Source organism: Anopheles gambiae, chromosome 2 (assembly GCF_943734735.2).
Source record: "Anopheles gambiae chromosome 2, idAnoGambNW_F1_1, whole genome shotgun sequence".
NCBI lineage: Eukaryota > Metazoa > Arthropoda > Insecta > Diptera > Culicidae > Anopheles > Anopheles gambiae.
In genome coordinates, this window is record NC_064601.1 from 89,502,268 (window position 1) to 89,523,316 (window position 21,049).

At 48.0% G+C, this 21,049-nt stretch overlaps 1 protein-coding gene across 6 annotated transcripts; it reads left to right on the plus strand.

Moving 5' to 3' along the window:
- Window positions 1–98: 98 nt before the first annotated feature.
- Window positions 99–21,041, plus strand: LOC133391990 (uncharacterized). Of its 6 annotated transcripts, none has more exons than XM_061649611.1 (4): window positions 99–258; window positions 1,154–1,365; window positions 1,974–2,166; window positions 16,300–21,040. In XM_061649611.1, the coding sequence occupies exons 2-4, from the start codon at window positions 1,330–1,332 to the stop codon at window positions 20,946–20,948; spliced, it is 4,878 nt and encodes a 1,625-aa protein (XP_061505595.1). In that variant the 5' UTR covers window positions 99–258; window positions 1,154–1,329; the 3' UTR covers window positions 20,949–21,040. The 6 variants fall into 6 exon arrangements, with proteins under 6 accessions (XP_061505595.1, XP_061505598.1, XP_061505599.1 ...); XM_061649614.1 differs by having other exon boundaries at window positions 1,227–1,365; XM_061649615.1 differs by lacking the exon at window positions 99–258 and having other exon boundaries at window positions 385–1,365; window positions 16,300–19,166; window positions 20,553–21,041.
- Window positions 21,042–21,049: the final 8 nt, after the last annotated feature.

A 21,049-nucleotide genomic window follows, 5' to 3' on the forward strand; every position in this document is an offset into this window, starting at 1 on the left:
AAAAAATTTGTTACATAAAAAGACTACAACCATGCAAAAGATATTTATGAAACTGCAATTGGCCATTTGTCATCCACCCCGAGGAGGTTCATCGACATGACAGATGACTGGAAGTTCCAATACAAACATTCGTATCGTCAACGGACGTGCACGATGCGAGGGTGCTGTGAGAAAATAGATAAATTTAGCTAGAAAAATGCGTTTAACGGCCAAAAATCGCTGCGGAAATTGATAGACAAACGTTATAGATACCCTTAAGTATGTTAATTATGTGATTTCCATCTACAGTGATAGCAGTGCCGAAGAAAACAACGGCGCACGACGGAGAAGAAAGCCAACGCGTTGTTATGATCATTCCGCTTACAAAGTGCTTTTTTGGTTAGCTTTTATGAAAAATGGTGCCCTTTTGTGCAATTAGATCAACAACGATTGCCCATTAAACAATAGAATTTCTTCATCAAAGCTTGCTTCAATCCATCGAATCGTCCCAAAACCACCTGTTTTTTGCTCCGACAACAGACAGCTCTCGCAAGCCCACCAATACACTCTCACACCCGTACGCTCTCACACTAACCGCGTGCAGGCCACGAACATTCACGGGAAGCGCTGCTCTGCCATTCAAACGTAACCGAACCGCAACCGAGAGAGGTTGTGTGCCGCTTGTGCTGCGAGTGTTTGTATAGAGCCGCGGCTGTTTGTCAGAAAGAAAACGCGCGCGCGCGCGCCGCTTGTGTTGGCTGGAGGCCATTCCGTCTCGGATCCTGCGTTTTGCGATTGTGTTGTGTTTTGTGTCTGCGCGGGAGCGGTGCACCCGGCGTGCATTGTTTTACAGTTTTTGCTTTGCGACTGATCAAACTGTAGATCCATTTAATACACCGTTAGTGCGCGATCAATACACTTTAAAGGTCTGGCATTCAGGGAAACTGGATGCAACACACACCGGTCAAAAAGGCCGTTTTTTCGTGTGTGGGTATTTCCGCTATCAAGCAGGATCGAAGCTAGCTGTGTGTGGTGATCATCAGCTCAGCAACTTCCTTCTGCTGCGTCGTGGTTGGTGTGATTCCGTAGTTAGCAACTGTGTGTATGTGTGTGTAGCTGTTCCGTGATTGTCCTGTTAGCAGCTCTATGTTTGTGTGTTTACCGTCCATCATAGAATCTTGAAAATTGTGGCAACTCATTCAAGGGTTTTACAACCCCCTCTGCTCGAACCTGCTGGAATACTGTAGAAAAGTGTCCCTTGTACTTGTACTTGTGCTTGTGTGTCCTTATACTCCGTTCCGTGTGAACTGTTTGCCCAACCAGCAACTCGTCTAGGAGTGCTAGTTCTTCATGGCTACATATCTACGACAGAAAGTGAAGAAATCCGTAAGTAATCTTGCAAAGTGTAGCAACACTTTAATCCTTTTTAGTCTGTTATAGTCAAAAGTCACATGATTGCGCTGTTTCGACATTGAAAGCAGGGGCAGTAGAAAGGGACGAAGGACAAGAGAAGGGGGCGAGAAACAAAAATGTCTTCGGTTTGAAGAGCAAAGTAAACATTGCGCTCCGTTTCGAGGTTACGATTCCGTGGCAAAGAAGAATTCTCCTGTGCACATCACAGCAGCCCTGGATGCACAGTACGCACATTGTGGAAGCTAGTTGTTTCCCCAGTGTGATCATCCTGTTTTATTTCGTACCTCGTTTTGTTTCGAAACGTTTTCTTCTTCTTAAGATTAATTATACGAAGGTTAAAGCCCTTTTTTAGCCTTCCCCCTCGATTCCGATTGCCGGCTTTGCTGAAAGCGCAACAGTTGTGTCCACGTATTGCGAATTTAAAATCCGGTTTTTATGTCTTACCCATACACACAGCCACGGTACCGCACGCACCCCCGCTCTCGCCGTGGCGTGTGCAGCGTGAACTTTATTTTCCTTATTTTATCATCCTTCCTTCCTTGTTGTGTCTCTTCTACATGTGGTGCCCTGGCCGGAGACAGACAAGCAGCAGCAGCAGCACTAGGTACGCAAGCGAATTGCAAGAACACGGCCGCAAACCCATTCCCGATACTGCTGCAGACGACGACTGCTCTGCCGCGGACCGTGCACGCTTCCTGCAGAATCCGGCCATACTAGATACGCTCGACTCCGTTCATCGGTCGCTGCTGTTCAACAATCTCAAGTTTGATACCGGTAAGTGCTGGTCCTGCTAGATGCTGGTGCGTTTTAAATGTTCTTATCATTTTAGACTGTTTTTTGCTGGTGTGTTCGTGGCGTGCTTTAAAGACCGCCTGCAGCTAGATTTGTGTGTGTCTTCTGGGTGTTCTGTCTGAGGACGCATCAGTTCGGAATTTCATTCCAGAGTCTCACAATCAGTTGGAAGGTTTTTTTTGTTTGTTTGCCTGCTTAATTCTCCGCTCCCTGTTGGGCGGACAGTATGGATGGGCACCCTTCGCACAGGAACAAAAAAGAAGGAAGAAAAGGTTTCCGTTTGTGCATCTCATTCCCGTCCGATGTGTTGGCTTCTGTGGTGCGCTTGTTTTCTGCATGCGTAACCAAAAACTGAAGCAATTGATTCCAATTTCAAGGTTGAATGCAATGCAGCGAGTTTTCTTTTAGTGTCGTTGTTGTTCGTATACAGCTTTGTTGACACATCAGCAATTTAAATGTTTGTGCTTCTTGTCGTTTGCTTCAAGTTCAGCACCGATTTTTTGTCACAATTTTGATCAATTGGTTGTTAATTGAAAGAGTCACAACACCACAACACAGCGTGGCAGATTTGTTTGCATTATTTTTAAAGTTGGTGGATTATTTTCACGATTTGATAGCACAATCTTGCGGTTACAGTTTTGCGTTCCGCAGGCGAGTAATCTGAGAAATGGAGCAATTACTCGGTTGATATTGTTTGCATTGCAAGGAGGTATAGAGAAAGAGTGTAAAAACCACAAACTCACTATTGATTTACGCCCAACCACACGCCACACGCCTAACATTGTGGCCAAACGGGAGAAGGCAAGGCGCACGTGTTGATATTGTGAATTGCCTTTTGAGACGTGTTTCGCGTATCCCATGGCCTCTCCTCCCGACGGTAGTGGAGACGTGGTCGTGGTTAACGTGGTCTTGTTTTCTTTACGTGTTTTCTCTCTCTCTCCTCTTCCGACCAGTCTTCCAGACGACTTGTTGGTTGAATTTTTAAATCCCGGTCAACAACGTCATCATCATCATCACCGTCGAGTCGCACATGCATATGTAATTCGCGCACATAATTTTCGAGAAAGCAGGCGCGGAACTTCAAGGCTGGCTTTGCGTGAACGATCGGTTGCGAAGGAGACCAACCAAACCGGGGGCAAAGCGTAAGCAGCAAAACCATCCGGCTGTTTGCATATGCTTCTACACCCGATTTTAAAGCTTCTCTTTCTCTCTGCTTTGCTATTTTGTGTCGGTTTTTTTTGTCGTCTGTCTGCTTAAGCAACGCTGCTAGCAGCATGAAGGACTCTGGCCAACCATTATAATTATACTCAGTCGCTCCATCGCTCGATCATAATGACACATAAAGAGCGACGATGTGGTGGTGGTGTGTGTGGAGAGCGATGGTGAGGCCAACCCGGGCCAGGTCAGGTGGCATGCCTGCCTGGCGGGTGGTTAATGGGGGTAGAGGGGCCACCACCCAATCTCTACCATCGAATAGTGCGCAAATAGGCTGCTCATTGTCTCCGCCAAACAGCTTCCGTGATGAATACGACCGGAGGGTAGCTGCTGGAAACTGCGCTGGTCGGCAAAATTGAGGTCGATGAAGCGCGGAATGTTGTGTGTTAGATTGTGTGTAGATGAAATATGATCCTTCCAGTAGGCACACACGTGTTTAGGGTGCAAGTGTTGACTCAAGTTGTGTCAAAGGAATCTCATCCGCTCTCTTTCACTGTGGTAAAATTGCACCAAGCTGTAAAAGGTTCGTTATTTATGTTTAAAAACACAATTACTTACATTGTTCTATATTGTAGGCAACAACTGTAACTTTTCTCCCGGGTGTGCGCAACGTGTACGAGCCTTGATACATTTTAATAGCACTTGGGTTGGCACACGCCAAACCGGTCGAAAGTCGGGTCGTTTGGGCTCCCCACCCTCCCCGCTCTAAGTTTGCGAGTTACCGTTGACCAGCGCGTGCTCGAAAACCCCTTGCGGCCGCGTTCGCTACATATATATGTGTGTGTGTACGGCTCGAGCATAGGCATTTACCATTCCGTTTTTGATGATAACAAGTGCATAACCCGCCCGGACTAGGTTTCGTAGACACTGTGTGTTGTACGGTGCCGGCCGTTCGTAACCGCTTGCCTGGCGCCGGACTAGGTAATGATTTAGCTCGACACTTCTGTGTGCCTAATCAATTCTAGCGGCTTACCGTGCCCGGGCTCCACGTGACCTTTGGTTGGGCAAATCTTGCGCTTGAATAGCACACAGAAGAATGGGGGAAAAAAACCTTCCACTCGGTAGGTTAATGAAGAGAACTCCATCCACATGGTGTTGATAATGACAAAAAAGCGCAAATGGTGTGCGCGATGTGGTCGCTCAAGATGGTGAGCCATGCTAAACAAACAGTAGATTACCGAACCATCGAGCGGTTAACGTTTCAACATTGAACGTTACGCCAGAAGATAAGTCCGCTGGTGTTGTGGTGCTCCAATTTCTTCCATCTGCTGCTTAGCCGCCCAATCGTTCCCTCGATTTCGTATCATACGAATCGACACGGATGCGGGATCTTCACGTGACCGGTGCTCACCTTAGCCTCCGATCTCCGTCTTGCTGTTGTTTGCTTAGATTATTAGTGTCAAAGCGCACCGTCGTATTGCCGGTATACCGATCCGGTACACGCCGATCAGCAGACGTTAAGGGTGCATTTGGGTTACGGATGTGTTTACGGCGTAAGATAATACCACGTGAAGCAAATACACGTTTTGCTCCCTGTGCGGTGTCGCTGCTACAGTTGCAGCGGATATTGGAGCGCATACGAGAGTGAAAAGGAAAAAGGAAAAAAGGGAAACACGCCGCGGTCACGGTGCATGTTTTATTTACTTAACATTAGGCTGCCGTCTCCCGATTCGGTCGATATTTGATAACTGACCAGCAAACATTGCTTGCTCTCTCACGTGCGGGGCAACAGAAGGGTAGGTAACACATGCGTGATGAATGCGCTGCAGTGCAGGTACGATATGTAGCAGTGCAGTGTATGTTATTTATGGTGCAATGCGTTAAGTCGGTTTAAAGCGCGTGGATCAACGTGGGTACAAGCATTTTGTTTACGAACGTAGAACAAATTTAAACAAAATAATGGATAAAGATGTTGTTTTTCTTGTACATTCTTGTGGAACGATAAAAAACCATGACGTAAAGTTGGTAGGTCAGGTTGTGGATGTTAGTGTGGATTACTTATCAATATATTTTTATATAAGAACATACTTTATACCAAAAAGCTACATCTAATTGCATCAAAATAACACGTGTTTCTTGTACTTCGTTTTCCTACGATTACACATTTTTTAACTCTCTTCACGAGTAGCCAAAGGAATCGCACCATGACCTATCCCAAGAAACGATTGCCAATAGGGAGCAAACGACAAAATCAATACAAACCCACAGTCGAGCCAAAACGGTCGAGCAAGGCAGACCCGTGGGATTCAAAATATTCTAACCGTTTATATTTTTCATTCCACTCCACTAGCCACTCCTCCAACCTTGCCAACCTTGTCCATAAATGGTTCCGTGTGAAGATAAGAAACACCTCACCGGCTCTTCGGCTCTCCCTGGGGTCGGCATACCGTGGCGTACGAAGGCAGAGCGAAGAAATCGAGCGCGTCGTACGGCGGCCGTCGTCTCGCCGTCTGCTGTACGGTGTTCATAACTCGCCGCACGCTCCGTGTGTGTGTGTCATGACCGGGCAGACACCTAATGTCGCCTTTGGGAGGCTTCCTTTGGTGCAAAGAAGCGTGGGATTTCACGAGGTATTTTCTTCTATGACCCATGGTGCGGTGTGACGTTTTGTGTGCGGATTCTCCTTTGGGGTGGCGTACGTCGATAGTGTAGCGGGCCGATGCTCGCTCAATAATCACGCGGGCGAGCCTCCGGAGTTTGTTGACTTCAAACTGGGACGATTATCCAGCCAATCATCGTTTGGTGGTTGTATTAGATTCGCGGATCTTCCCACACACTGGATAGTGGCCGTGAAAACATCAAAATATTGTGGATTTTTTCTTCTGCGAAAGAAGAGGGTGGAATCTCGTTTCTTTTGATGATGTTTCTGCTTTGGCAAATCGATTTAATATAAGAGTCGCAGACGAAACGCCGCCGTCTTGACTTGTTGGACCTGTTTGCTGGGGTCTTGTTGTGTCGTGTCCTTAAAAGGAATTCAAGCGCTGGTAATACCTTATTCGGTTACGTCTTAAGATGGCAGGTTGTATCAAGGGAGAAGACGATGCTTTGCTGCCGTACTATCCTGTCTTGTTTGCCGTCACTCTAAGGGAGAAATGATGGCAAGATGCGGGTTTTGTTTATTTTGCTTCTACATCACTTCGTACCGTTGCTGGAAGATGGATGAATTACTCCGTTCCTTCTGGTCGAGGATGTTTTTTTTTGTCTCCTTCTTGAATGTCCCGCACAAGGGGTTAGTGTCCCACAGTGCGAGTCCTTGTTTATGGCATGGCACGGTCGGGATCTTTACGTTTCTTATCGCTTTCTCGAGGTGTAAAGGCATAAAAACCAACGAACCCGAAGTCGGAGGAGGTGTCTTAGGGTCGCTACGGTTGCCCTACGCTCCTCTCCCAAGTATAGGAAACAAATGGCCATTAATTAATCGGATGTCAAGCGTGAGGATAGGTTTTGGGTTCCATTTTTTACCGTCCCTAAGCCGCTTTGTGAACGGCGGACACGTCTATCAATTCTCAATTTGATATGGTGAGCCGCGTGAAAAACGGTAGTGTTTACTCGGTTTGTTTGTCGGACATTTTTGAAAAATTGAGATATTAAAGAGCTACTAGAAGCGATATCTAATGGGCCGACTGTTCGTGCGCTACTGTCTCGCCTATAAAGCGACGAGTCTAGCCAAATAATATGGATGAATATTTGATTCCGCTTGAAACCGCACTACAATTCCTGTTTTGCTTAGAAACCTGTTTCGTAGAAACCTGACTCGTAGCGTCTACCTGCTGCTTCTTCAGGTTAATTTTATCCTTGCACTTGAAAATCGGTATGCAATCGAGAAACTCAAACCACAATTGTACAAACAGGCAAAACTAACCCTTCTGTTTGAGGTGATGTAAACTTCTCTTCCCTTTCATGCTCTTTTGGATTGCGTTGGGCCGCCGTACTGCTGCTGCTCTTTTTACAATGGATCGCGTTGTTGACGCCCCTGTCCGCGGGACGCCCAGCCCTAACCGAAACCTTATCATTTCAGTCTCGTCTTCACTTTCCCGCTCGTTTCACACTTCCGGTTTGTGTACCGTCTGGTCGGCGTGCGATGTTGAAAGAACCTCCAAAGTTCATCCGATACACGTTCTCTGCTGCTGCTGCTGCTGTTGTTGTTGCCCACTTGAGCTGCAAGCGTTCTATTCTTCACTTCCGTCTTGGCGCTTCCCGATACGTGCGTTACGGTATTGCTGTACATGAGTTGTTTCTACTGCTGCTTCTGCTGTTTTGGTGTATTTGCGCCATCGACGAAAAGCAGACATGCCGCCTTGCACAAATGGGTGAACCTCTGGCGTCTGAGGCGATCGGTTTTTTACTCTCTTTGCCTCTTTTTATCGCCCGATCGGATCTCTAATGCCACAACAGCGAAGCCGGAAGAGCAAGAAAGCTGGCGGGTGAAGAAGTGTAGGTATCATTGTATTTAATGGGTATTGTAAAACCCCTTCTGCGTGATCTCGCTAACCCTCGCTTACCCCCTGTACTCTTGTCTATCGACTCTTCTATCGGCCGCACGTTCAAGTGGTGTGTGTGTGTGTGGTTTATGTAAGTTTTGATGCTCATTTCTTAAGCATTTCCCCGGTCTGATGTACGACGAATCAGAATCAGAATCAGAATATATGTTTATTGATATTTTTCTATTAAGTTCATGAGTACATTTGTTTTGCGAGATTTAGCGTAACGCTCGCTTTTCACCGCTGTAGAGCATTTTGCCAAGAGGCAGTTTGTTTTGGTTTTAGAAAGCATGGTGTTAGGCTTAGGGCCTTTTGTTACGCTATCTTAACTTAAACTAACTTATCTACTTAACACTATTAGATTAGGAACAAGACAAAAGAAATTCAAAAATATGAAGGAAAGAAGGAAAAAAAAAAAAAGTGAAAAATTCAAAAGAGTGCCCTTAGAAGGGGTGAACCTGATGTTGCGCATTTTGCTTTAATGCGTTCTGTTATCACATATCCAATTTCATCTATTGGATATGTACTGGTTTTTTCATATAGCTCCTCTAACCTGGTCCAGTAGGGAGCATTTGCAATTAATCGCAAAAATCGGTTCAACCCTATTTGAACCCTGCGAATGTTGGTTGGGGCGCTATTTTTCCAAACCGAGATACTATAGGTAGCCATGGGAAGAACTATTTGTTTATAGATCGCGATCTTGTTCCTGTAGCAAAGGCGAGAGCCGCGATTAACTAAGGGATACAATTTTTTAAGCAGGACATTGATCCGTGTTGCCAGCTCTCGGGTATGGTGATGATAAAGCAGCTTGTTGTCCATGAGTAGTCCCAGATACTTTACCCTTGACAACCAAGGGATTGTTGTTCCTCCCACAGTCAGCTGGTGGCCAATCGGGTTTAGTAGCTGGTGCCTTAGCCGGTGTGGGACAATCATGGCTTGTGTTTTTGCGTTGTTGATGCGGATTCTCCATTCAGCAGCATAGCCTTGTAGTACGTCTAAGCAGCGCTGAGCGCCGCGTCTGAGTTCTGCTGGTGTTCTGCCCTTAGTAGCGATCGCCGTGTCGTCTGCAAACAGGAACAACTGGGCACCGCTAGGAAGAGCAGGAAGGTCCGCCGTGAACAGCAGATACAGAAGTGGGCCCAGAACGCTGCCCTGGGGTACGCCCGCCGGTACATGCTGCACATCCGAATTATATGGGCCGATGACAACACGGAAGGTGCGGTGCTGCAGGTAATTCTTGATCAGTTTGATCAAGAATAATGGGAGCTTGTACTGGTACAATTTATGGACAAGTCCATCATGCCACACGTTGTCGAATGCTTTTTCCACGTCAAGCATCACTACAGCAGTGGATCTTGCTACTCGTTTATTTTGCTGGATGGTGTTTTGCAGTCGAATCAGTTGGTGTGTTGTTGAGTGTCCGGACCTAAATCCAAACTGTTCTACCGGAATAATTTGTAGATCGTTAACCGAACTTCTTAGTCGACAATATATTATTTTTTCGAACAGTTTGCTGAAGGCGCTTAGCAAGCTTATTGGACGATAGCTGGATGGAAGGGTGGGATCCTTTCCGGGCTTCAGGATTGGGATCACCTTTGCGCTCTTCCAGGCTTGCGGGAAGATGTTGAGTGAGAGGCAGCTGATGTACGACGATGGTTGTATGTTTGGGAAATAATTTCACCCCTTTTTTCGGTGTACTTCTCCTCCCACTAGCAGCGCGTGTACCTGTTTCATCAGGTCAGGCCAAAAACTTATTATTTCTTCCGCTTCGGGTGGCGTAGGAAACAAAACACCACACTGAATTGAAAACCAGAAGCCGATGGTATATGGGTTTTTTTTTCTGGGGTGCTGACTGAACTAGCGGATGATGATATTCCACTGACGTTAAAGAGCCCTTGAATGTTTCCCTTGAAGGATTGTGGTTTAGGGCGTAAACTTTGCCCCGTTTTTCCCCGAAAGATTAAAAAGGGGCTTTAAGGGTGGAGAAGAGTGTGTGTTTAGTGGTCCGTACGAGAGACTATTTTGGGCTTCTCCGGGTCAATTGAATGGGCAAGCAGACGATGAGCACACGGATCATATAATGCGCGGCTTTAATTACACTTTGTATTGGGCAGTACTTTTGTGTGTGTGTGGTTTGCTGTACTTTTTTGGCTTTGGCTTTGCCTCTTTTCTGAGCGGAAGTAACCCGCTAAAGGTTTTGCGCCTGTAAACATGTAATGATGCGTAAAAGAAATCGTCGAAGAAAAAATACAGCGTTTTCCCTTGTGGCTGCTGCTGGGGGTGAAGATCGAGATCGTGTGATGAAATTGGTTGTGCCAATTTTTTTGCTCCAATTGTGCTAGGGGTTTAATATTGTTTTGCAGCTTTCGTTTGATGTGCCGCTGTTATGTTTGGCTATTGTTCCGTTTTCTTGTTGAGTTGTAAAAACAAACATATACGCCTTTAAAGCGATGGTGTTAGAGCATGACCTCATAGAGCAGTGGTTTAGTGATCGGTCTGATACACCACAGGTTGGGAGTTTGAATCTACTTGATGAAGACCTTTACAGTATGATCTTTTTCAGAACAAAATGACCATAGCTTAGATGTTCCTGATTTAATTCAATATGCGAAAGGTAGACCTTATTAATTATACATTTATAACGAAATTTAAACTCTCCAAACTTCAAAATCATCTTCAGGGAACGTCAAGCAATATATATAGGCTTTTCTCTCGATAACGCGTTTTTCCTTTACGATACGTTATCCGTAAAATTATTAAATATTGCCATTATCTACAGTTCTGTGTGCTATATGGTGATCCGATCATCTTAGGCCTCTCACAACAACAGCAGGTTATTTCTTTTACAGCTTGGCTTGGCATCGCTTCTTTCGTTGCTATTCATTTAATTACAAAATTGTCGGCACTCTCATAACCAATACCACCACCAAGCCCGGAAGCCTGGCAAGAGGCGCTATTGCCCTGCTGGTGCTAATTTGATAATAATAGCTTTAATTGTGCTTGGCGCGTTTGTTTTTGTACACTTTAATCGTAGCTCGCGTTTTTCGCGTTTCGATACACAGCAAACACTCTATGCTTTTGTGGAGTTTTGTGTCGACGGGGGTTTACTCATTCGCGTTTTTGGTGGTGAAGGAACTACACCTGATCAAATTCCGTTTCGCCGTAACCAACTGGCGCGAATAATCTGCTTCAATACCGCATTTCGCTGTATTCGTATGATGGAATGGTGCAAAGATAGCTGAAAATTATAAAACAAATCTCCTCCACCGATAAGAAACGTTTAAACGGCAAAGGTGAGCGATGCAAGATTGCTAATCCGCGTCCGCGATCATTCCCTGATAGATGATTTGCAACAACACCATGGCACGCACAATGGAGATTAAATTGATTTATCGATCGTGCTGATCGACCGAACAACACAGCTTTCGTGTTCGTGGTGGGCTGGTCTGCTGATCGCGCGAATGTTGATTTACGAAGACTTGGGAAGTGACCTTTTAATAAGCGACGAACCGCGTACGCACCTTTGCCAGCATTGAAGTCTCCCAATCAGCGATTTGGGGAAATTATTTTTTCTCTCCCTTTCTGCAGCCCTCCTTGCGCTAATTGGTACAGTTTTTATCACACACACCAAAATCAAAGAAACGATAAAATCGCATTTATGGGGACCAGATTTTGCGATGTTTCTCTCTGTTTTGCAGTTTTGCGAAAAATGTAAAAAAAAAAAACGCCAGCGGCTTCCCTCATCGGCTGTTTTGGATATAAAATTTAATGTTGCAATTAATTGCTGTGGTGGGTTCCATAAAAATATCTTACCTTATCAGGCGTAGCGACGCGAAGAGAGGAGGTAGAATAATGTGCAACAGAAACGTTGCCGATCTCCTGTCCAAGTAACAACGCCGCGCACCGGCTCAACCGGCTTTTACCACTGTCTGCGCTTCCTCGTGTTGGTGGTTTCGGACAGTCAGCAGCCCCTGGGCGGTGCAGTTGGTGACGTTCTTAGCCGAGAAAAGCCGGTTTTATGGGGTACAAGCTTGAAGCCTCTTCTATTTCGCAAGCTTTAACCGGTGCGGTGCGCAAAGCCAGAAAAGCCAGTGAACATATGAAGGACGCGGAACAGGGTTTACAACAATTTCTCCCGCTGCTGCTGCTGCTGCCCCAGCGAACATTATTTATCTTTTCTTCCTCGCGTTTGGCAACAACTTTCATTGTTGTTTATCTTTGCATTGCGTGGCGGTGATTATTGGCAAGGCAGGCCCCAAGACAGCTATTTCTGGTTTGTCCAGTTTTGGGTTGTCCAAGCGGGTGGGAATATGATGCTGCAAAAAGGGGACAAGCAGCTACGGAGAAGAAGGAGCGACAGAATTTAACATCCCCACATACCACATACACCGGGACGGTCCTTTGGATGGGATGGCGCGCGGGAGGGTTTGCCACGTCGTTATCCTCGCCTGTGTTGGTCCGGTCCGGTTGGGCCGGTTCTTCCCTTCCTCGATGTGGGGTTTGGAAAGTGTGATAATGGCTACAGAAGCAAGCTTGGATGGAATTGGCACTGTGGCACTGTGCACATAATGATGAAGGCTTTTTGCAGGGTTTTCCAAGGGTGCTCATAGTTGTGGGAGACTTCCTTGACTCTTTCGTATAGGAAGAGAATTTCCGATTGGACTATAAGGCACCCTTTATGGATAGGTTCCTTGGAAATTCCTATTGGATTTGTCCAACAAGGGTGCTATAGAGTCCAATTCCAATTACATTAAGTTCATTTCAATTAGGAAGGAGTCAATGAAGTGTCCCACAGCTATGAGAACTCCTGGAACACCCTGCAATCTCGTACATTATAAGATGATCATAATTTGCCCTTAAATTTAATTATTAATTAAAATTAATTGTGCAATTATTTCATTTGAGTGTTAACCTATATAGTCTTTTTATTGAGAAGTAAGACATTAAATGAATTGTATATGTATTGTATGTATCTTTGTTTGTTTGTCAACAACACATTTTGTCGATTTTTTAATTATGAAATTCCATATACGATATTCAAATTTAGATTATAATAATCAAAAAGAAAACAAAAGAGCACTAACCACTTCATTTCATGGTGCAAAATTATTCATTATTTAAATTCCGTTCCCCTCTACAACTGTTTCAAATTTGAAAAGAGAAAACTGGTTATTAATTTCGTTACATTCAAAAACATACCTTCAGCTTCTCTCCGTCCTCTGCCTTTCCACACCGTTCTCTGCCCGAATGGTACTTCAATCAAGAACAACCGGGTCAACAATCTCTGCCAGTGTCCACGCCGTTCTTCCACACACACACACACATTCCAGGCCACAGAGCGACATAAAAATCGCGCGTGCATCTTGGGCCTGTTATTTCGTGCGCATTCTCTTCCGCGTGATTTGTGGCGAAAACGAGCAGCGGAACGCAAGAAGCAACGAAATCCTTCGGCGTATGGGAGGAGAAAAAAAAGACGAGTGTCACTCGTGGAAAGGAAAGGAACATTCACCTGTTGGTTTGGTTGGTTTGGTTGGTGATAGCGTCCGACAAGCGTTCCGAAACAGGATTTTCCCTTAAATGAAAAGGGGGAAACCTGTTTCTCCATTAGTGAACTCCTCCGGTGCGTATCTTCGCGCCGATATCGCGAGCTTCTCGCGAGCTTTTGAATCCTTTTCGCTTGTGGAAGAGTGTAATACTTTTCTAGAGTTTTTGGATGTGCTGCTAGAAATTCCGATTCTAGAAAGTGTGTTTATGCACGTCACGTCATTTCGTATCGAGAGCATTTCTAAACAATCAATTCGTTAACACCCGGGTCAGGCGTTTGAAATAGGTTTGAAATATGTCAAACCGTCCCGTTAAAATGTTTCAAGGCGTGTTATTACGCTTGTTGAATACATAACGCCACCGATTGAAATTCGGAGGTCGGCTTTGCATATGATATTAATTCTGTTCGTTGCGAGAATTGCAAAGGTATGGGCAGTTCCTCCCGGTGCTTGAATTAAACGTGCGCCCGGTCATTGCCATTTGCTGCTTCGGTGTGCTGTCGGTCGGCCGTCCGATCGAGACAACCAAGTCAGCCGCCAGTTTGCCAATTTCGACGACTGACTTGGCTGTGATCTTCCTCTTTTTGCTCTCGTTGCCGGCAAATCGATCGCGCGCTCCTACTAGTCGTAAATCAGTTTCTGCATACCAAGAAGCACCTATAAAAGGCAAAAAGAGGGAGTAAAGGAATGATGGAAAGGAAGAAGTATATGCGTTAAACAAGGAAAATAAAAAGCTATTGTACCGGCGTGCCGTGGAGAGAGAAGGAGAGAGCGCACACATCGTCCTGGGCCTATGGCTTGATTGGGCTTTCAAAGGAGTGAGCAAAACTGTCTTGACCTCAAATTGGAAGACGTTACTTAGTGGAGAGACACGCGGTGGAGACGGTTTGCAAAAAAAGACATCCAACATGCAAGTTGTGTTCGAGAGAGTGGTGGTGGTAGTGAGAGAGGCATATTGTTTGCCAACGTGACGACACCGTGGTGGCCACGCCAGAGAAGCACACACACAGCGGAGTTGCCCAGAGATGGTAATAAAGATGGTAATGTGTCAAAGCGAGGAGATAAATCGGGCGGCGGACGGACCGATGAAGCGCGACGAAGGTACAGGCGCGACAAAAACAGTAAACAGTAAAGGGGCGGAAGGGAATGCAAAAACCGATGCGAACGCGGCAACTGGTTGCGCCGAGAGAGAAGAGACACCATCACCATGACCACCGGCTCTTCTTGATAAAAAGTGCACGCAAGCAAAGCAATAAGTTGAGCGTCTCTACGGCGGTCCACGGCCGAGACGATTGATGAGCCAGGGGTATATTAGGTGGAGTTGGAGGCGACATTATCATTAAGTGTGCCTTTCTTATGGCACTTACCTGGCCGCAAATTGTAGGACCGTTGGATGCTCGGGCACGTAATGTTGGCGGTTATGATTTAAAAAAATTAAAATCGATGCCTTCGACTCGCTCTTTAGCGTTGTGTTTTAATCGCATTTTTTCGGTGTAAATAAATTACTTTAGTTTCGTTTCTTTTTAGAGAAGGAGAATGTCAGTAATTTTGGAAAAAAACGTTCCGGTGCGTCTTAAACATTGAAAGGAATGCTTTTGCTCGTTATTTGAATTTAACGGTTAAATTTCATCACAGAAAATGCAACCAAATGGCATGGCGTTTTCCCTACACATACGCCCAACCAATGTGTTACACTCCAGAGAGAGAGAGAGAGAGCGAAAAAAAAAAGAAACCAAAAACCAGTTCCGCCCTCCAGATATATCATCCTACTCATTTTATCATGAAATGTGTTAATGCACACTTGGCCTCGCGGCGCACCAAGTAACGCTCGCTCCAAATACAAACAGTTCGAATGCAATTGATCGTGGAGATGGAGGGTAAGGGGCAGAGAAGAAAAAAAATCAGATCCGTGTGACACGCGAGACACGGGTAAAGCCATCATCCCACCCATGCCATGCTCCCTTTTCGAATGGCCTTTGGAGAGTGCGTGGTTAGCGCGCGGTTGGCTTGCTGTGTACGCCTAGTGTTTCCGTAAAAAGAAGGGCCTAGAGAGTCATAAAAAAAGTGTGCTCACTCTTATTTGTACATCTGGTATTGTTGTCGGGCGTTACAAACAAGATGTGGAGAGGAAGGTTGTACTATCGTCGCACCCGCGTGGTGCTCTGTCGCGTTAACAAAAGATGCACTTGCCTTCTTCAAGTGTTTTTACTGGTTGAGCGATTGATTCTGTCGCTGCCATCTACGGATCCGTCTTATCCGGGTGTACATTGGTACATCAATCTAGCGGTTGGTAGCAGCAGTAGCACCAAGCATCGCCGTTACCAGCCAGCATCGTCATCAATCGCTTGTTTGTCGCGTCTCTCTGCGCGCTAGTGCGAGATCGTGGCTGGTGAGGGGAAATGAACAACTTGTGCAACGATATGCCCAAACTGAATGGGTTTCAATTAAGGCAATGCCGGGTCCGGAGGGCCCCTACGCTTTGAGCAACGCAGCAATGGTACTACGAAAAAGGGGATTAAGCGTGTGTGTAGCAGCAGCGGCTAGACCTACGCTAGCTCTAGTCCCCGGTTTTTTTTCATGTTAGCTAATAGAGCAGTAATAGAAGTGATCTGATCAGCGAGAAGGGGTTGGCTTTTGGTAGTTTTGTTGAACACTTGATTTTTCATTGCACTCTGTTTACACAAGGGAGAGCCCTGCTTCGTAAATGATGTCGTTTAGCTCGCGGGATGTCACTTAACGGTTAAATATGAAACGCCTGAAATAGGGGTATATTTGTTAGTGTTTATTATCATTTTGGTTATGTCCGTTTGAATGCTTCAAGTACATTACATTTGAAATCATCTAATTCTTTATTTTTCGATCGTTTCCCATTGCAGATGAACACACCGACGGTCTAGACAGCACTTACACGATAAGCAAGGAAGGTGTGCGCAAACCATCGGCGTCCTACAGTCGAGTGCCGTTTGCTGCACCAACCACCCACGTCGACAAACACGACAACAAGGTAAATATTGCGGAAGCGTCGCCAGATGACAGATCGTCAGGCACGGAAGTGGTACTGCACGAGGAGGAGCCACAGTACGAGCGCGGCGGCGGCGGCGGCGGCGATTGCATAGCGGTTGCCAACAGCTATGAAAGTCTCTCGCTGGACGACGAACTAGCGGCACTGTTCGGCAGGGACTGGAACAATAACCTTAGCGGGAAAGCGGTCGCCAGCAAAGTGAAAATGATGGTGCAACAGTACGAGCGGGGTAAGGGCGACCCGGTAAGGACATCGGCGGAACACCAGACGGCTGTGGTGCTTCGGCATCCCGATGTGTCCTCGATTGGTGAGGCGGAGACGAGCGATTTCGAGAGTGCCAGCGTGACGAGCGGCGGCAGCAGCGTGAGCGAAGGCGACGGGGGTCGGCGAAGTGTGCGCACCAGCTCGGCGTTCAGTGAGGGAAGCCGCGATGTGGCCAGCATTGAACGGTTCGAGCTAGGGGCGGTAAATCAGCCGCAAAGGCAGCAGCAGCAGCAGGAAGAGCTAGCGGCTGGTCACAACACGATGATTACCATTAACATTAACTACCGATGTGATACGAACAATCCTCCGAAGACAAGCAAAGCTACGTGTGGGGAGGAAGTGGGGGTGGGGGCAAAAAATGTAGATATTGTTGTTTCGGCACCACCCGGCCAGGTAGCTAGGGAGAGCGGAAGCCGCAAGTCGTTGAGAAGTGATAATGCGATCGAGGGACGGACGGTAGAACGATACGCACCAGCAGCTGTGGGAGGAGATATGGAAGAGCAGGAACTGATGGATTTAGAAAAGGAGGACACTGAGGTGACCGACGGGTCGGTTACGAACGATTTCGACGCGAAGGGCGTTGAGCTGCTGCCAAAGGATGATGCTGGTACGGGAAGTAAGATGGATCATCTTGCGAAAGAACGCCACCGCAGTTCGTTGACGAACAACCATTGTCGGCCGTGCTACACGCCGGAAGATGAAGAATATCATGACTGTGATGATCTGCACGAGTCAACGCTTTCCTTCTACGAGCAAGCGTCCTCCCAGCCAGTCACTCCGCAAGGGCAGAAGCAACGATCTTCACCCGTTGAATGTGCCGACGCATTGGACGGCGAGCAACCGATGATCCGAATCGTGCAAGAACTGTCGGAAGATCACGCAGAAGTTACGTCCACCATAACGCTGAGCAAGGAACAAGTGAGGGAAATGCAAAAGGCAAACAGTGCACGACGCAGCGGCGAGTCGGTTGAAGAGCTGAAAAGACACTCGCCGCGTGAGGAGAAGAGTAGCGTGCATGAAAAGCGAAGGAAATCTTCCACCAGCAGTAGCAATGGTGCCGGCACAGCCACCACCACCACCAAGAAGCGTCACGATCGATCGAATCTCCAGCGACAGCAGCGCATAATGGATGACAACTTCTGTAACGAAATTCTCGACTCGACCATTCATTTCGACCGGCTGCTTGGGAACGCTCGTTCCCAGCGGCACCAGGCGTTCGAACAGGAGAAAACGGCGGCCAGTTCGTCCTCTGCTACCCCAGCAGCGGAAGAGTGCTTCAGTGATTCGGTCGTGGGCGAGCTGGTTTCCTCTCCGGCCGACGAATCGTTCGATTCGGTCATGTCCGTCGGCAAGCTGGAAGGCAAGCCACGCTACTCTGGCAAAACGGTTGGCCGGTTGATGATGAAGCGGTTGAAAAAACTGCATGGCGGTGGGAGGGACGTTCCACCGAAGACGATCAACACGTCCGACGCTTCCGCGAGCTCCTCGCTGCAAACGAGCGGACCGAAGAAGCCGCCCCGAACGTTTGCTGCCAACTCGCCGAAGCGGGCGAGCGGCGCACTTCCGACTCCTTCCTGCCCGACGGCGAAGGAAGTGGAAGGGAGCGATCCGTCCGACTACGAGATCGGCTGGAAGCTTGACTCGAAGCCCAGAACGCACCAGGTCGGCTGGAAGGTGCCGGCGGCGAGCGGGAAAAGCGAAGCAATTCCGGCACAGATTTACAGCATGCTCAACTACTCGGAGGACGAGAGCCGCAGAAGGCTAATCAAGACGGGCAATTCGAAGCCAGCACCGCAGCAGCAATCGACCTCCTCGAGGGGAGGGACCGGAACAGCCAAGTACTGGCCCGACGGGGAACCGGTGGGTCCGAAGCTCGCTATAGACACGGTCGATGGCGTGAAGACGCCTTCCCGGCGGCACTCGACGTCGACCGATTTCGAAAAGTTTGTGCGGGAATCGAACGTGAAAAGTACACCGCACCGGAAGAGCGACGCTGGCAGCCGAGCCGGCGACACTAGGCGACGCATTGAGCTGTTCCTAAGCGAAGAGCGTCAGCAGCAGCTGCAGCAGGGGCCGGAGCGGAAGCTTCCCGGGGCAGACCGTCGCCGGCGTACGACGGGTGGAATATTCGAGCGACGCCGGCAGCAGCAGGAAAATTTTTTAGACGATGCCAGGCGTACCAACCACGAACCGCGGCGGCGGAAGAAGGTCTCGAAGGTGCCGAGTTTGGTCGCGGGTGGCTCTAAACACGCTTGCTGCTCTGCTGCTGCGAACGCCGCGGCTACTGCGTCCTTGACGCGTGGCAACGGCAGTGCCTGCAGCGGTGGTGGAAAGATCGAAAAGCGGCGCACCTTCCGCAAGACGGCACTGTTGAAGCGGACGCGCACCCTGTTCGAAGCGTCGAAGAAAAAGATCTGGGCTATCAAGAAGTTTGAAACACCGAAGAAGCTTAACATCGTAAGTAGTGGTGGTAGCACAACGGCTTCGCCGTCCGACCGCGACCCAAACATCAATCGCAACAGCTCGGTGAAGAAGAAGAACAGCTTGCATCACAAGCATTTGGGCTACACGCCGGTGCACTTGCGGTGTAAAACGTGCGGTTCAGGGCAAACCGAAGCAAACAATCTTGAGCAGGGAGGGGAGGAGGACGTTGTTGTACCGGTAAAGTCGCGCGCTTCTGCACAGCAAGCAGCACCGGCACCGCGTGTTTTAAGTTCGAACTCTTCCGAGGATGAAAATAAGGAAAATCGGTTCGTTACAAAGGAAGGGCGCCGCAGAAGCGGCGAGGAAGTGAATCGAAAGTCAGCCCGCAGCCTAAACTTTGCCTCCGTACCGCAGGAGAAGCGATTAACTTCGTCGCCAGTGGATCGGGACGATCGTGAAGCATCTCCGCGCAAAACCGGTAAACAGCTGACGGAGCCAAAGTTCCTGAAAACGCTGCGCAATTTAAAAATATCGCCCAAAAGGATATTTCGCTTTGCTTCGCACTCGTCCGAAGCGGCACTGAACAAACCTTCGCTGGACGGCGAAAGCCATGGGCAGGGAGAGTTTCAATCGTTTGATGATTTAAATCTAGACAGTGTTGCGAATATGGGCGATTTTCTCAGCAACATTCGGAAGAAAATCGATGGCGAATCGTGTCAGCAGGCGAGCGCATACCGGGGACAGGTAGCTGCGGTTGATGTACATGATGGTGCGGCGGACCAGGAGGATGATGATCCGATCTATCAGGAGATCTCACCGAAGGGTAACAAAATGATTCTGAACGAGTTTATAAGCAGCGACACAAACAAGCGCTACCTGATGGTGAACAACAATCCAAACATCCTGTACGCGATGGTGGAGAAAGGCAAATCCGCCGGCAGGTTGGTGCGTGCGCGCTCGCTCACCAATGTGCAGGGCACTGCAAGTGCTGCCGATCCAACGGTTTCTACGACTCCTGTCAGCAAGCCGCTGAATAATACGATCAAAAGTCAGATGAAACCGAGCAATCGGCGTGTGACGATGTCGCCGCACATGGAACGGTTCGATGCGCTGGATATGGAGGAGAGTGATTGCCTGTACCAAACGGCACTAACGACCAACTCGACCAATGTACGGGAGGGCGACAGTGGCCTGTATCGGTCAGCGCTAGCAAACAGCACGAGTAGCGCGCGGGACAGCATCGGCCGGAGGGTGCCGGGCCGATCGTTGAACGCAACCGGAAGCACTAGCGCGAGCTCCACCCGTCGGTCGCTCTTTGCCCGGCACGTACCGGCGGATCGTGATCGTAGCGTTGTTGGGCAGCGGCAGCAACACCAGCAACAGTCAGCTACTGATGAGAGTGATATTTCGATTTTACAGGAAGAAGAAAGTGGGCACGACGACGAGGTGTCACTGGAATCGCGGCCGGACTCGGTGCCAATCGTGCGGGAACCGTTGATTGTGCGCGAGCGGGTCGAAGATCGGTTGTCGTCCGTCGTTCGTAGGGAAAGCGAACGCTTCCAACAGAAGCCAGTCGGTAGACGGGAGGAGGAGGACGTGCTCTTAGCGTTCGAAAAGGACATCATCGTTGAGGAGGAAATGGGTGGGAAGAATGGGAAAGATGGCAAGGGGGGGAATTTGATACTGCTCAAGGCGCACAAATCGGTGCAGGTTATGGTCGAGGGCAACAATGTCGCTGCTGCAGCTCCCCTCGGGTGTTTCGATACGGACGGAGAGGTGAGTGTGGTGGAAGGCCAAATGAATGTCAGGTTGTAAATGAAACCCATACTAATGTAACTACTACTTACAGATCGAATCGTTACGCAAGTACAATGACAGGGAGATCGAAGAGCTGGTTCACTCGCTGCACGACAACG

Bases quoted from the DNA above. Each gene is read 5' to 3' on its own strand.
- LOC133391990 (XM_061649611.1), top strand. From the start codon at position 1,330: ATGGCTACATATCTACGACAGAAAGTGAAGAAATCC. The intron at 1,366-1,973 runs GTAAGTAATCTT...GGCCGGAGACAG, and splicing joins GACAGAAAGTGAAGAAATCC to ACAAGCAGCAGCAGCAGCAC. The intron at 2,167-16,299 runs GTAAGTGCTGGT...TTCCCATTGCAG, and splicing joins CAATCTCAAGTTTGATACCG to ATGAACACACCGACGGTCTA.